The sequence below is a fragment of the Heliconius melpomene genome, chromosome 1, assembly GCF_056956725.1.
Source record: "Heliconius melpomene rosina isolate 202511_hmr_F chromosome 1, ASM5695672v1, whole genome shotgun sequence".
NCBI lineage: Eukaryota > Metazoa > Arthropoda > Insecta > Lepidoptera > Nymphalidae > Heliconius > Heliconius melpomene.
Window position 1 is genome coordinate 4,010,604 of NC_140389.1, and position 14,226 is coordinate 4,024,829.

Genomic DNA, 14,226 nt, shown 5'->3' on the forward strand with positions numbered 1-14,226 from the left:
GTGGCAAAATTGAACACGATTTAGAAGTCCTCTATGCAGTGCTTTCAGAACTGTTGGTGTTTGGAACAAGTTGTAGACGGATTAATATTTATTTTATGTTTTTATAAATATACGTATGAAAAACATACAGTCGAATTGATAACCTCCTTTTCTTACAGAATTCGGTTAAAAATACGACTGTCCAGTTTCTAAGTAATTGACAGACTATACGCTGATAGCACTACTGGACTAAGAAAATTGACATTTCGTTTGTAAGTTAGTTGGGGATTTATACTTATTAGGGAGCACTAAGAAAGGATTTCTCGTAATACTTAAGGTATCGGTAAAAAACGATACTCTTCGTTTTACATCTTGTTGGTGTTGTTGTTATTTATTTATAGTGTAATTTACATCTGTTTTTGTAGCTTCACGATCTATCCCGTGCATAGCATTGTAAGGGAAGGGAACCTGGGAACCTTGACCTTGAAACTGTGTTAAAACACCTCGTTCCCATTTAAACACCGCCGAATTCTGAAGGCATTCAGTAGCGGAATGCAACACTTTGGCTAGTGACCAGAGCGAGAAAATGAAAATATTAAAGATATCATTTCCTCGAGTGAGAATCAAACTCACAACCAATTACAATCGCACGCCTGTGCCGCTGCACAATAACTAATCTCATCCATATATTCTCCATAAACCCGCTTTGAACTTAAACCTTAAGACACGTCCACACGCGGCGTTTTTCACGTGAGTAGATCAGGAACAGTGTCGTTGTCACACTCACTGACACTCGCTGTCACGTTCATACACCGTATACGAACAGTCTGCTTCAACTTTACTTTTACTATATGAATATTTCCATAATTTATGGCTAAATAGATGGTTATTCCGTGAAAGTTTAGGGGTCTAATAATTTATTTTGACTTTTTATGTCATAAAATAATATTACAAGGCTTCATTAAAAAAAAAACATTTTTGGAATTTTTTGAAAGGTTTTGGAACGCGGTTTCGGTGAAATTTGGGATGCTGACCTTCGGGAGTGTTGGTGGGCACTAAGAAAAATGGATATTTATGAAATTTTGTAAAATCCACGCAAACAAGGTATAAGGCGGCCACTTTATTTTTTAGTGATAAATAAAATATACAAAAAATCCCAACCTATCTATAATTTTCCTATGCGGGAGAATGTAGGTGTTTTTCTGAATCCCATTAATTTACAATTAATTAAGGCCATCTTTTTGATGGACTTTTTATCCTGTTATGTCAGTTAACGAGTATACTTAATGGTTTTAATTAAAAAGTAAAAATATATCAAGATATATTAATAACATATTTTTTTTCTTATTTTTGTATTTAAAATGGAAAAATAGCTTTCTTTGGATTACAACTAAATTAATTAGGGCATAGAGGTGCAGTGGCATAGCGAGACGGTTGCTTATTCGATTTAGTGCCTTCTTTTTGAAGAAACTAAAATATATATATACCCACATAATTATGTTATACTAAAATACTGAGAAAAAAGATAATTTAAAATAATAATAATACAATTAAAATAAATGTAGATATAACTGAACAAGCATTCCTTGTATGTAAATTTATATGTAAATATACCCAAGAGAGGTGTATTGTGGTTAACTTAAAAATAAATCTTTGGTAGTTTGTTAAGATTTATTCGCGTAAGTTTAATCGTCTGGGGGGTGATTTACATTGCGGGAACTTTATATCACTTTTATTTTGTGTAACAGGGAATTAAGTTTGCGAGTCGTTTATATATATTTAAAGACCTTACTTAACAAATACTTTTATAATACTTTATATATTTGTAAAATAATTATTACTTTTTGTTCTAAATATGGCATTTTTTTTTAAATTTGAATATATTATGGTAATAGTAATAACACAAGGGCACAAAGGTTTGACTGTAAACGCAATAGGTTGTGCGTTCGATTCCCACTCGGGAGAATTAATTATTTTTATGCTTCTGGTAACAAAACAAAACTTGGCATTAACCTCCACCACTAAAACGCAATATCGAAAATAGGGCCAAAAATGGTAACGGAGTGTCTTAACACTAGATTCCCTCATTCTACCCGGCTTGCGGGAAAAGCGTGAAACTGATTTTTAAAAAAGCAATGGTTACTATAAGCCGATATCCATTTTTTCACGCTAGTAGGTGCGTAACTTGCGTGTTAGAAGCATGTATATATGTACATATACTCGTATATGGAGCTTATCAGACTGACGAACTTCGGAGAGAAGTAACTTTGATAAGCAGCGCCAAGTTAAATCCGCTTTCCCCCTGGTACACGGACAGATTAAAAACTTTATTTTATCTTCTTTGTATTAGTTCTAAGTTCCCGCTGGAAATAAATATTTGTGAAGATATTTATTTCTATAGTAAGCTAAAAAAGCAACAAAAACATTTTTTAATAACATCTTTCTTTTATTAAATGAAACTGGTATTGTTGAGGCCGTTGAGGTCCCGCATATTGACTGGAAGTGACTATAAACGATGGTTGACTTTTCATACTCAGACAGACATTGCATCTAGAAAATTACGGAATAAGGTAACTTAACGTTACATTCCCTCTTCCTCCCCCCTTTTATATGTGAAATACAGAATGAAACTGAAAAAATCTGGAATTTGTGAATTTAAAAGAGCATTGAACTTGATGAAATAAATGTAATGTGTAATAGCAGCATTTAAAATAAAATTACTAATAAATAAAAATAATATTATTCTCTAGCTTCCCACTGTATCCTGCACACAGCACGACAGGCGGAGGGAATCTAGAATTAGGACAATCCATTTCTTGAAATGAAAATATTAAATATTTCATTTCTTCCAGTGGAAATCGAACCCACAACCTTTGACAATTACAGTTACACGCTTGTGACCCTGCGCTACGAAAGCCTCTTTTCAATTGTCGTGAAAAATGAGCATGTGAAAATAAAAACCCATATATCAGGTTGATTAAACGATTACTGAATACCTCATTCCAGGGGAACCCATAAGTTAGGAGGGCGCCTGACCCAGTTACAAACGAGTGTAACGATCCCTCCAGTCAAACAATGTTGACCTAAATACAGGTTTTACTATCACTCTTATTTACTCTATTCATATTGGGCGTAGTTTTGTCTGATATGACATTGTATAATTTATTTTAATATAATAATATTATGTAATATATAGGGGTTTTGTAAGAATTTGAAAACATAATGTTCAGGCACTTCGTTTCTCCACTTTATCCCTCCACTTGAGGCATAGCGTGCTCCTGCATCACCACAACCTCAACCATAGGTAATGATTGCTATTTTTCTCTTTACTATTACTTATTATTGTGGTTGCGGGGGCTCCCCTTCTACATATATGCCAATTACCCCATTTCATTGGTTGTGTCATGACACAGCCAAAAAATGTTATCATCATATCAAAACAAAAACTGATTATGAATAACTAATTAAGGAAATTATTCATCAACACGCTTTATTTAATGTGTCCAAGCATTATGGACGGTCGGGTCGACTGTAGTCTGTAATCAATTTAAACTTTTGGTAATAAAGCTGCGTCGGTTAAAGCGCTTTTAGTGTCGTGAATTGGTGAATTTATCAGGTAAATATGGTATTCTAGAAATTATTGGTCTGTTTTAAAAATCTTAGATGTTAAAATCTATTGCTATGATTATATTAAAATAGATTTTTAATTAATCATTTAATACTCAGGATATTTTTTTTATTATAATTTATTTTTATTGCAACCATCGCTTAGGTGACTGACGTAAGCTAAATTAAAAATTTGCATGTCGCCATATTGAAATTTTCTCCTAGAAAAATATTTTAACCCGCCTATAACAAAAAAAAACTTAAAAACTCTTCTTACCTTAAAATACTTTACAATAAAACCATATTTTTTTACTTAAAAAAAATGAATTAAAATACAGTTTTTATTATAATCATTTTAATAATCCAAAGCACAAAACAAAGCTACACCACGTTTGATCCAGTGCGCTTGCGGCTTGTGGGTGACCAGCTCGATGGTCATCACGTAGTTGGTGGAGTGTCCGGTCGTGGAGAGAGTGCCCGCGCGCAGGAGTGTCTTGTACGTTGGACACTCGTAGAGACCGGACCCGAGACGGTGGTTTTGCTCTGGCTTCATGTAGATTATTGCCATTTCTGTTTGAAATTGTGTGCATTATATACGTAGGTTATTATTAATTAAGTGCATGCCCATTTACGGGAATCGAACCCAGAAATGTAGCGTTACGACCAATATTTTTATTTATTTTCTCTACAATCTACAAAGTCCCGAAAAGTGGGCGGAAAGCGAGGAACAGAGTGTCTTGTGGCTGATGAACCTCACGATTTTTTCAGATGGTTTGGGAAATGGCGAAAATTTTTTTATCATTCTAAGAATGTATCTTTTCTTATACATGACCTATTTACGAGATTTCCATTCGACACCGACAGGGAAACCTACAAGTAAATACTAGTTTTATATATTTATTTCACTCTAAAAGTCTCTTGAACCACATAGAAAATAAATCATAAAATCATAGAAATATTTTAATCTCATACATCATCATTCCTAATGATTAAACTAATCGCTAAACCAAACTTGACTAATAAATAAATGGCTTCCCATAATATATGTACGGCAAATAAAATTTTATTGCTTTAAGTATGATAAATTATAATTAATTGGTACTAATTCAATATGTACCTACGCTCAACGATTTATTCTCTAATGCATTTAATATTAATATGTTTGCAGCGGCGAGTAAATACGTTGGTTGTATATTCATTTTTTTTCAGCTTTACGCTGTTTCCATGTATTACCGAGTGGGTAGAGGGAACCTAGAGTTAAGATACGTTACCTTCTTTTTGGCGAATGAGACATTATGTGTTGAGTAGCGAAACTCAACGCCGCGCTTTGCCTTGTTACCAGAGAAAAAGGAAAATATTAAATCATTTCTCCGAGTGGGACTGGCCTCTCGCTTAGGATCAATCTGTCCGTGAAAAGGTTTTTGAACGTTTCAGGGTAATTTTTTTGGTATTTTGTCGATCCCACAAATGTAAGTAGCATATGCATAATGTAGCCCGGCCCGTCCTATTTGTAAGATACTAAATATTAACTAACCAGTGTACAATTCCTTTGGCCTACTCTCTTCGAGTGCCATATCGCCAGTATTCCACCGCGCGCCTTCGAGGAACAGTCCACTAACACAACAACCGTCGTCCGGTTTCTTTTGGGGAGGGCCTGGTAAAGCCTAGATACCAATATAGTTTTTAATAATATATCAATTTGGAAAAACACGATATAATTAAAGATTCACTCTGTATTCCACACACAGCAGGGTAGGCAGGGGGAACCGTTCTCCACTTTCCGCCGAATTCTTAGGTTAAGGCATCGAGACATTACGTGTTAAGTGGTGGAAATATAAAATTAAAACAAATATTTCATCTTCTCGAGTGAGGATCGAACCCACAACCAGTCGGTTTACAAATAAGTACTAGTGAAATAAATACAAAATTAAATGGTATAAAACCTAAAAATGAATACCTCAAAAGCATAAGCAACCGTGTCTATAGCAATAACGTGTTTCCTCGCATAGTTCTGAAGGGCACCAGTAAGGAACGCTTGGGGGAAGTAGAAGCCAGAGATCCAGAACACTTTGGGTATGCCACCGTCCGCCCAGTTTTGCATGAATTGTACGCGAAGGCACAGATCTTTGACCCAGGCGGCTGGTAAATATGGAATTAGTAAGAAAATAGTTTAAAACCATAATAAATAAATGAAAAAAGACTGTCATAAATAATCATAATAATAATAATTTTTGAAGCTAGAGTCCCGTATATAACAAGTACCTATAGATATAAATTAATTAAGACACTTATTTCCACTCACACCGCCCAATTTTTGAGACATTGTGTGAGGCCGTCATGGCGGGAATCGCTACACGGGAGAAGAATTATTAACTATTTATTTCATTTCTTCGCTCTAGTAGCCAGGCAAAACGCGGCGCAGAGTTCCGCCACTGACCACGTAATATCTGTAAAATCCGACGGGAAGAAGGGATCTGAGTGTCTTAACGCTAGGTTCCCTCTGCCTACCCTGCTGTGTGAGGTAATGTAACCAAAAACAATCTAACCAAGCGGCTTCAAAGACGGATAAGCCCGACTACTCCACATGTCGGGCACGGCGTTGCGTGCGAGACTACCGGACATGCTCTCTAATGCTTCCGACATCACCACTAGACCTTTTAACGCTTTTTGTAGGTCTCTACAAATAATAATAATAATAATAATAAATAATAAATAGTTATGCACAGTTGACAATAATTTTATTTTGAACGTTGACATTGGAGCTTAACGCCGCGCATCGCCTTTTTACTATATAGATATATTTTACTTTACATTAGACTTAATTAATTAATTTAATTAGAAATTAATTAAAATTACAAAAGATTACTTACTTCAAGGAGTTATTAATCACTACCAACAATTTGTTATATCTTATCGCCTCTTGTATCAACACAGTATTGAGGGATTCTTTGTAAGAAACGGGATATCTGTGGAAATATCTCTTATTATAGTGCCAAGCCAACACCTTTGTGCCAAGCGCCACGACTGGCAATACCAATTGTTTTGACAACTTCTGGCATACTCACGTGGTAGCTATATAAGCCTGGTCCAGCAGAGGTGGTAGAACTTCTAATATCTCTATCGCAGCACGTTCCGTCATCTCCTCAGCGCTGAGACCGCCTTCGCCGCTCACTTCTTTTGGTTGTAAACTACTTAAAATATCTGTTAAAGGGAGGAAACCATTCATAATATCATTATATTATATCTGGGTTCCCTTTAATATGTGAAAATAAGAAAAATACTTTGAAAATTATTAAACTGATTAAGTAACTCACGTATACACGACATGGTCTCGGACATGGCGTAACTGATATTAGCGTTGCTGTGGAGCCCGAAGAGAGACGGGTCATCATTTAGAGGTAGTGTCCTTATATACTTTGTGTAATCATCTATTGTGGACGCGGATGGTTGCTGAAAAAATTATATATTACTTACTACTAATGATTTTTTCTTCAGCTTCACGCTGTATTCCACATGTTTCAGGTTAGACCAAGGGAACCTAGTGCTGAAACACTCCGCTCCCCACTTTACGAAGAATACTGGAGGCATTTAGGTGGCGTAACGCTCGACACCAGAGCGAAGAAATAAAAATATCAAATATTTCATTTCCTCGATTAGGGATCGAACCCATAACTTGTCGCTTTTACAGTCACACGTTTGTGCCCCTGCACGACGATAATAACACTCCGTTAAGTATAATATCTAACATATTTGATCCTCAAAATGGTGAGGAATAAAAAATAAAGAAATATCTTTCACCAAAACCACAAAACCCAATATATACCAATACTCACCTGTTTATAAGCCCCGCTCTCATCGAAAATACATCTATCGTTTAGAACACCAGTAGTGTAGTAGTCGGCCAGGAGGCACAGCAGGCAGCGCCGGTCCCAGTCGTCGGTCACGCGACCGCCGTAGTTGATGTGGCCCGCCGTGTACGTTAGCATCTGTAGTGAAGTTTTGGAGATATATTTAGAGTTACAAACATATATTTCATTTCTTACTTTTGCTGCACAAGGGCTTTTTAGCAAAGTCTCCGAACGAATTTTTAAACTGCTTAGAAATCATCAAGTATTTATTTATACACGAAAGATAAAAGGAGAAATAATGCTAGATTACTTCATTCTTCACATATTTTCAGCACATTTCAACACAAAATATCTGTACTATTATTTTATTATGATTCTTACTCACTCTTAAATTAACAGAAAATGGAGAATAACAGACCAATGATTGAAAATAAGAAAAAAAAGGCTAAAATAACTAACACGCAACGGCACTTCCTGATACTCCGTAAGAAACATGTGGAGCTGAGAGATACATATACGTAGATCTCCATCGGTGAACTCGTATGGGATGTTGAAGCCGAGGGGACCAAACTTCCTTCGTTCTAGTACCACACCGTGGAATAAGCTTAGAGAGAAAAGTAACCACTGAAATTAAATATTTTTATATAATGTTTTTGTTATTTTAAACATAAATTCACCACCTATATTAATACAAGTTTACACTGCTTCCCACACGCATCTAATTATATATTTTATATTAAGGTATTTCTAATTGGTCGAGTGGGAATTGAAAGCACTGTCGCGTTTACAGGCAGAAAAAATAGTGCTTAACATTTTTTTAGAAAACATAATAAGCGAAAAATAACGTAGCGAGACTAAACTTGATGTCTCTTGGAAAACGTCCAAGTGCTCTAATCACTAAGCCATACATTTATATAGACTATTTACTCCTAAACTAGTTATTAAGCTACGTCGAAATTTTTAAACGCCCCGCTTACTGTAAGCAAATTTTTCCAATACCAAAAACATATTACTTAGAATTACCATTTGGCACGACAAAATTAAATTTATTAAGTATTTTATAGTTCCCAAGAGGTGCAGGTTCGAATTCTGCAACATAAAAATTTTTTATACCATTTCTAAATAATATATGTATTTCTATCCTTAGAATGTAGTCGAAGATTTATTTCTTCCAAAAACCTTTGAATTCGAATAAGCTTAATATGACAGTAATGTGAATAGTTTCTGTTAGAAAACATCAAAAGCGTAGCTTTTAAGGAGTTGAAGAGGATGTTTTTTGTGTTCAAACGTTTTTTTGCATTTTGTTTTGAGTTGTCAAAGAGATCTCATGGATATGGACCACGAGGCGGCTTCGTCCGCTTAACTTTCTGTATTTTTTATATAAATTATAGTTATTAATATTTTATTCTAGTATATAAACTTTATCACTGTAAAGTTTTATAAAGATCTGTTCAGTAGTTTTGTCGTGAATATGAAACAATTACCTTCCTCAAAAAAAATTACATTTATAATATTAGTAAAATTACTCGGCTCACTCTATTAGTACTTAATTAGTAAAATTGTGTACCATTTAGCGAAATCCAAAAAAAAGTTACAATTTAAAGAGAGAGAGCCTAGTAGAGGCAATATGTATTGAGTGACGAAACTCAACGCCGCGCTTTGTCTCTAGAATCTGGCGGACAACGGGGAACGGAGTGTCTTAACACTAGCTTCCCTCTACCTATCCTGCTATATGCAGAATACAGCGTGAAGCTGGAATATATTAACCTCGTTAAGCTCTAGCTAATTGTTATCTATCTTTATTCAAAAGTTTCACTAAAATTAGTGTTAATTAATGTCATGAATATTCTAGTTTTCATAATTTTAGATTTGAAGACAGAGAAAACAAACCTTAAAGTTTGGAACTTTGCTGTCCGTAGAATTGAAATAATCAAGAAAATCCGGCACTTGGTTCATATAAGCTTTTAGTAAGTTTGCCTTTATCCCTCTTGGTGGTTCTACTGTCATTTTGTAGCCTTAAATTTTTAATAAGTCATTTGTGAATTAAAATTATTAAAAAAAAACTACTAAAGGACTACGCTATTAATTTTTTTATAAAAAATATATATAAGCACGATGGTTGAGAATACATATCCCACTATAGATCAATATTATTAATAATATTTGTATTTTTATATAAATAAATTAATAACATCTCTATATAGACAAAAAATAGATAAGACTTAGAATGTATACTAAATTGTGAAGTGTTACAATACAAACGATATTTTACTTTAGTAAAGTTTAACATAATATCTAGTAAAAAAAATATTTGGAATTTGTAAAAATCAAGAGATCTTAAATATTTATGATAAGCTAATACAGATTACGATTATTCTATATATTCGCTTATTTAGTGCAATAATGACGTAATTGCACTTAAAAAACCTAGTTTTGCAAAGACTTTACAAGTTTCAATTGTCTCCTGCAATTATTAAATAAATGGCGAAACATCATTGCTATACTAAATGAGCGATGTAGTGATACTTTATAAAGAAGAAGTATACTTCTTTACCATTTTGTAACAAAGCGACAGGGAAAAACGGTGATGGGGTCGATGTAAGCCATAGCCTGAAATCCTTGTGTACTACTTCTGGTATTATTTGCTCCACATTCAGCTCCAATGTTGGCATCCAAGATGGGGATAGATGGCAATTCTAAAAACAATCGTCATTTACAAAAACACTTATACTCGAACTTTACACATTTGAAACCACATTTAATGTACTTTAGAATATTTTTGCCTTTCCCTAAGAGATAAAAACCTTTTTTGATAAAAATATGTTATGTATCTTACCCTGCTGTATGCGGGATACAGCGTGAAGCTGATTTATGTAGAAAAAACACAAATGTGGTGATAAAATAAAAAAAAGATACATTAATAGCAATCACTTTTATAGCACCACCAAAAATAAAGTTTAAAAATAAGATTAACCTAAAATTTGCCCTATTTTAATAACGTTCAAAAATACATACTCAAATTCCACAGACATCAAATACCCATTTATACTAAAAAAGGCAGCAACATTTTAAAATGACAATCAAACAAATCCAATATAACACAACAGAAGAAGAGAAATAAAAAAGTTTAACAAAACAAAAACGAAAACAAAACTAACCTGGAAAAATACCCAATTTCCGAAATCGCAGCCAACTTTCATCATCGCCTCGGCGAGCGGCCCCTGCCCTTGACCGAGGGAGATACTCTCGAAACGCTTGCCCATCTTCATTTTGTCGGCGAACTTTAAAAGATCTACAATTTTGTTGAGAGCAAAATGTTTACAGGATAAATATTTTGTTTTTCAATTTCACGCTGTATCCCGCATGTAGCAGGGTAGGCAGAGGAAGTCTAGTGTTAAGACACTCCGTTCACCGTTTCCCGCCGGATTCTGGAAGCATTGCGTATTGTTCATTTCTTCGTTCTGGTGTGGAGGCAAAAGCGCAGCGTTGAGTTACGCCACTCACGCAAAAAAATGGGGAACGGAGTAACTAAACACTATGTTCCCTCTATCTACTCTGCTGCATGCGGGATACAGGGTGAAGCGATTCAATATTTATTTAAATTTATCTTAATAAGTAAATAACAATAACCTGCGGCCGGGTCAGTCCCAGTGGACAGAACAAATATAATAGGTGCCATCGGATCAGATTCAGCGTACAGAGCCGCCAAGTCGGCCGGCTGGGGCTCCACGAACCTCGCGCCTAGGCCTGTCACTACGTAGTCCTAGAAAAGTGAAGAATTTATATAGCATAGAGATATATAAATTATTTTATGCAATTAATAGGGTAATTGAAACTACATGAACTAAATAAAAACGACTTAAAATGTTATATAAGAAAATAAATTATACTATTTTAAAAAATTCGGAAATTCAAAATATGTTTTTTGCTAATATGTAAAATAATCTTCAGACTACTTTTTAGCTTCACGCTGTATCCTGCAATAAACCTAGCACGCAGAGGGAACCTGGGAACCTAGTGTTGAGACTTTTCGTTCCTGTTCTGTTCCTGTTGTGTTTACGGTCGCACGATTATGCCACTGCCCGACGACTGGCCTCAATAAGGAATTTAATAAAGAATCAATAATCATATTATCTTGATTAATTTCCAAATATAAATATTTGTCAATTTATTACTTTATTAATTAAATATAAATTACATAAAAATAATATTATAATAAATATTTTATCGTATTTACCTGAAGTCCAGGTATAAGCTTGTCAGGTCTCAAACATTTCAAAACAAGTAATCTTTGAAAGTGATCCAGTTGTGAGTCTAAAGGCTTAGGATACGGCAGTCTGTATTTATGAAAGAATAAAATTTGAATAGACTTCTCTTTTTAGTTTCATACTGTATAGTGCACAGAGAAATGAGTGTCAAAATATGTCTTTCCTCATTTTTCAAGACATTGTCTGTTGAGTGAAAGAAGTGTACGCTGCGCTTTATCATGTTACTATTTAAAGTTGATATCATTTTGAGAGATAAAATAGATACTAACTTATGAGGATTCCAGGCGTCATAATAAGTTTTAAAAAACTTCGTCTGTTGCGGAAAGTCCAATACAAATTTATGCATGGTGGGTAAAGATGCTAATTCCATCATGTCTATCCACATCTTTGGTGATATCCATTTTGGTTCGGGATTTTCAAATTCCTATAGTAGTTATTTATTTAAATAAAACTATTGTAGATGTTTTTCTTTTTAGTTTCAAGCCGTTGTATCTATACTAATATAATAAAGCGGAAGAGTTTGTTTGTTTGTTTGTTTGTTTGTTTGTTTGTTTGTTTGTTTGTTTGTTTGAACGCTAAGATCTCTGGATCTACTGGATCGATTTACTTTGTTTTTGTTTTGTATGAAAGCTGCATTCTTCAGAAGTGCTATAGGCTATATAATATTACATTACACATATATACTAATAAATTAAAATACTTTCTAATTTGACATGCAATATATTCTGCCATGTTAATAACAACCGTCGTCGCTACGCGACCGCGTTCGTTACCGCGTCATTTTGATATTCATCCTTATGAAAATAAATATAATAGTCACTTTTAGCATTTCATCTAGATTGAAATTATATTTCTATAGAAATTATATTCTTATATTTCAAGCAGGCGTAGCCGCGTCCGGGTCCTCTAGTCCTGTATATAGCAGGATAGGCAATAGGGCTAAGAACCTAATATTAAAACACACCGTTTGTCACTTTTAACTAAATTCCGAGACATTGTGTTGAGTGGCGGAACTCCACACCCCACTTTGTCTCGATATCAGAACCAATTTCCGGACTGGGGATCGAACCCATGATCGCGATTCGCGTGTATTGAATACTTACCATACATTTACGAGCGATCTTATAAATATTAACTTATTATTGAAAAGGTTAATTAATTATTTATTTCAATGATGATTGTTTGATGTTTCACAATAGGTATACAAATATTTTAAAATTCTGTATTAATTTCTTTTAAAGTAAATAAAAATGAATAGTAGTTTCTTTTGAAAATAAAAAGTTATTAATTTTCAATCAATTGTGTGTAATTATAACACAATCGTAATATTATCTGGTCGAGTTAAACAAAATAATTATTTATAAATAGTGAACCTTGAAATCGTTTCTGCTTAAATAAGAAAATAATTATATTTTTTCTTTAAATTTCAATTCCACGCCATGGTAAATGCTGCGGCGTTGGTTCACCACTCAACACGTAGTCTCACACGCTTGTACCAGGGTAGGTAAAGGGAACCTAGTGTTAAGACACTCCGTTCCCCACTTTCCACCGAATTTTCAATGCATTGCGTGTTGGATTAGTGAAAATTAGTGCCACGTTTTGCCTTGTAGCGAAGAAATGAAAATATAAAGAAAATATTCATTCCTCTGAGTGAGAATCGAACCCACTGCGTTTACAGTCACACACTTGTGCCCCAGGCCACTACCGTCCCTATAAATAGTAAAATATATAACAATATATAACAATAATTTAATTTTATAAGGAGTGAATGTCAAAAATTACACACCTCTTCAATTTTAGCACCGTTCAATAGAAAATTAAACTCTTGAAATCTAATGGTGCCGTTATCAAGCAAAATCCGGGCGCAAAGCAGAAAGGCAAATAGCAGCTTATGTCTTTCAAAGAGGCTCCTACACACGTTCTGGTATAGCAGAAACGTGAAATGATCAATAATAATATCGACCCTCTCCATTATGTCCTCTGTGGGAAAGAAAATGTTATGTGAAATAGATATTAGCTTCACGCTGTGTCAAGCACACTGCAGTGTAGGCAGAGGGAACCTAGTGTTCAGACACTCCGTTCCACATCTTCCACCGAATTCTGGAGGCATTGCGTGTTGAGTGACGGAACTCAACGCCGCGCTTTGCCTTTGCCGACACCAGAGCGAAGAAATGAAAATATAAATTTAAATAATTATCTTCATTTCCTCGCTCTTGTAACATGACGCTGTTCTGATATAACGTAGTAAGAAGTAAACAAAATTAATTTCTTATACCATGGGGTTCAGTCTCCGCCATACTCCTCACAAACAATTTGACGAACCACTCCAAGGAATATTGGTACATGGGATCAACATTGGCCATGCCCGAGAGACAAAAGAACAGGATCTGCCCGCGGTTAGCGACCGGCACGTAGCCCAGACGGGCCTCGTCTATTTGGGCGGATGTAGTTTCTATATCTTCTACTTTAATCTAAAAAATAAATAATAAATTAATATAATTATAATTTATTAATATAAATTAAGT

The 14,226-nt window shown here is 34.5% G+C and overlaps 1 protein-coding gene across 1 annotated transcript in view; it reads right to left on the reverse strand.

Moving 5' to 3' along the window:
- Window positions 1-3,940: 3,940 nt before the first annotated feature.
- Window positions 3,941-14,226, reverse strand: part of LOC146540991 (dynein axonemal heavy chain 1-like) — a 50,735-nt gene continuing 40,449 nt past the window's right edge. Inside the window, exons 70-86 of the mRNA XM_085208134.1 lie at window positions 13,977-14,172; window positions 13,488-13,681; window positions 11,971-12,125; window positions 11,671-11,770; window positions 11,064-11,196; window positions 10,592-10,725; window positions 9,988-10,129; window positions 9,324-9,448; window positions 7,893-8,057; window positions 7,419-7,571; window positions 6,900-7,035; window positions 6,651-6,786; window positions 6,456-6,551; window positions 6,132-6,262; window positions 5,543-5,724; window positions 5,120-5,249; window positions 3,941-4,155 (exon numbers count right to left, since the gene is read on the reverse strand). Coding sequence (XP_085064260.1) covers window positions 3,941-4,155; window positions 5,120-5,249; window positions 5,543-5,724; window positions 6,132-6,262; window positions 6,456-6,551; window positions 6,651-6,786; window positions 6,900-7,035; window positions 7,419-7,571; window positions 7,893-8,057; window positions 9,324-9,448; window positions 9,988-10,129; window positions 10,592-10,725; window positions 11,064-11,196; window positions 11,671-11,770; window positions 11,971-12,125; window positions 13,488-13,681; window positions 13,977-14,172 — 2,523 coding nt within the window. The remainder of the gene's footprint in view (window positions 4,156-5,119; window positions 5,250-5,542; window positions 5,725-6,131; window positions 6,263-6,455; window positions 6,552-6,650; window positions 6,787-6,899; window positions 7,036-7,418; window positions 7,572-7,892; window positions 8,058-9,323; window positions 9,449-9,987; window positions 10,130-10,591; window positions 10,726-11,063; window positions 11,197-11,670; window positions 11,771-11,970; window positions 12,126-13,487; window positions 13,682-13,976; window positions 14,173-14,226) is intronic.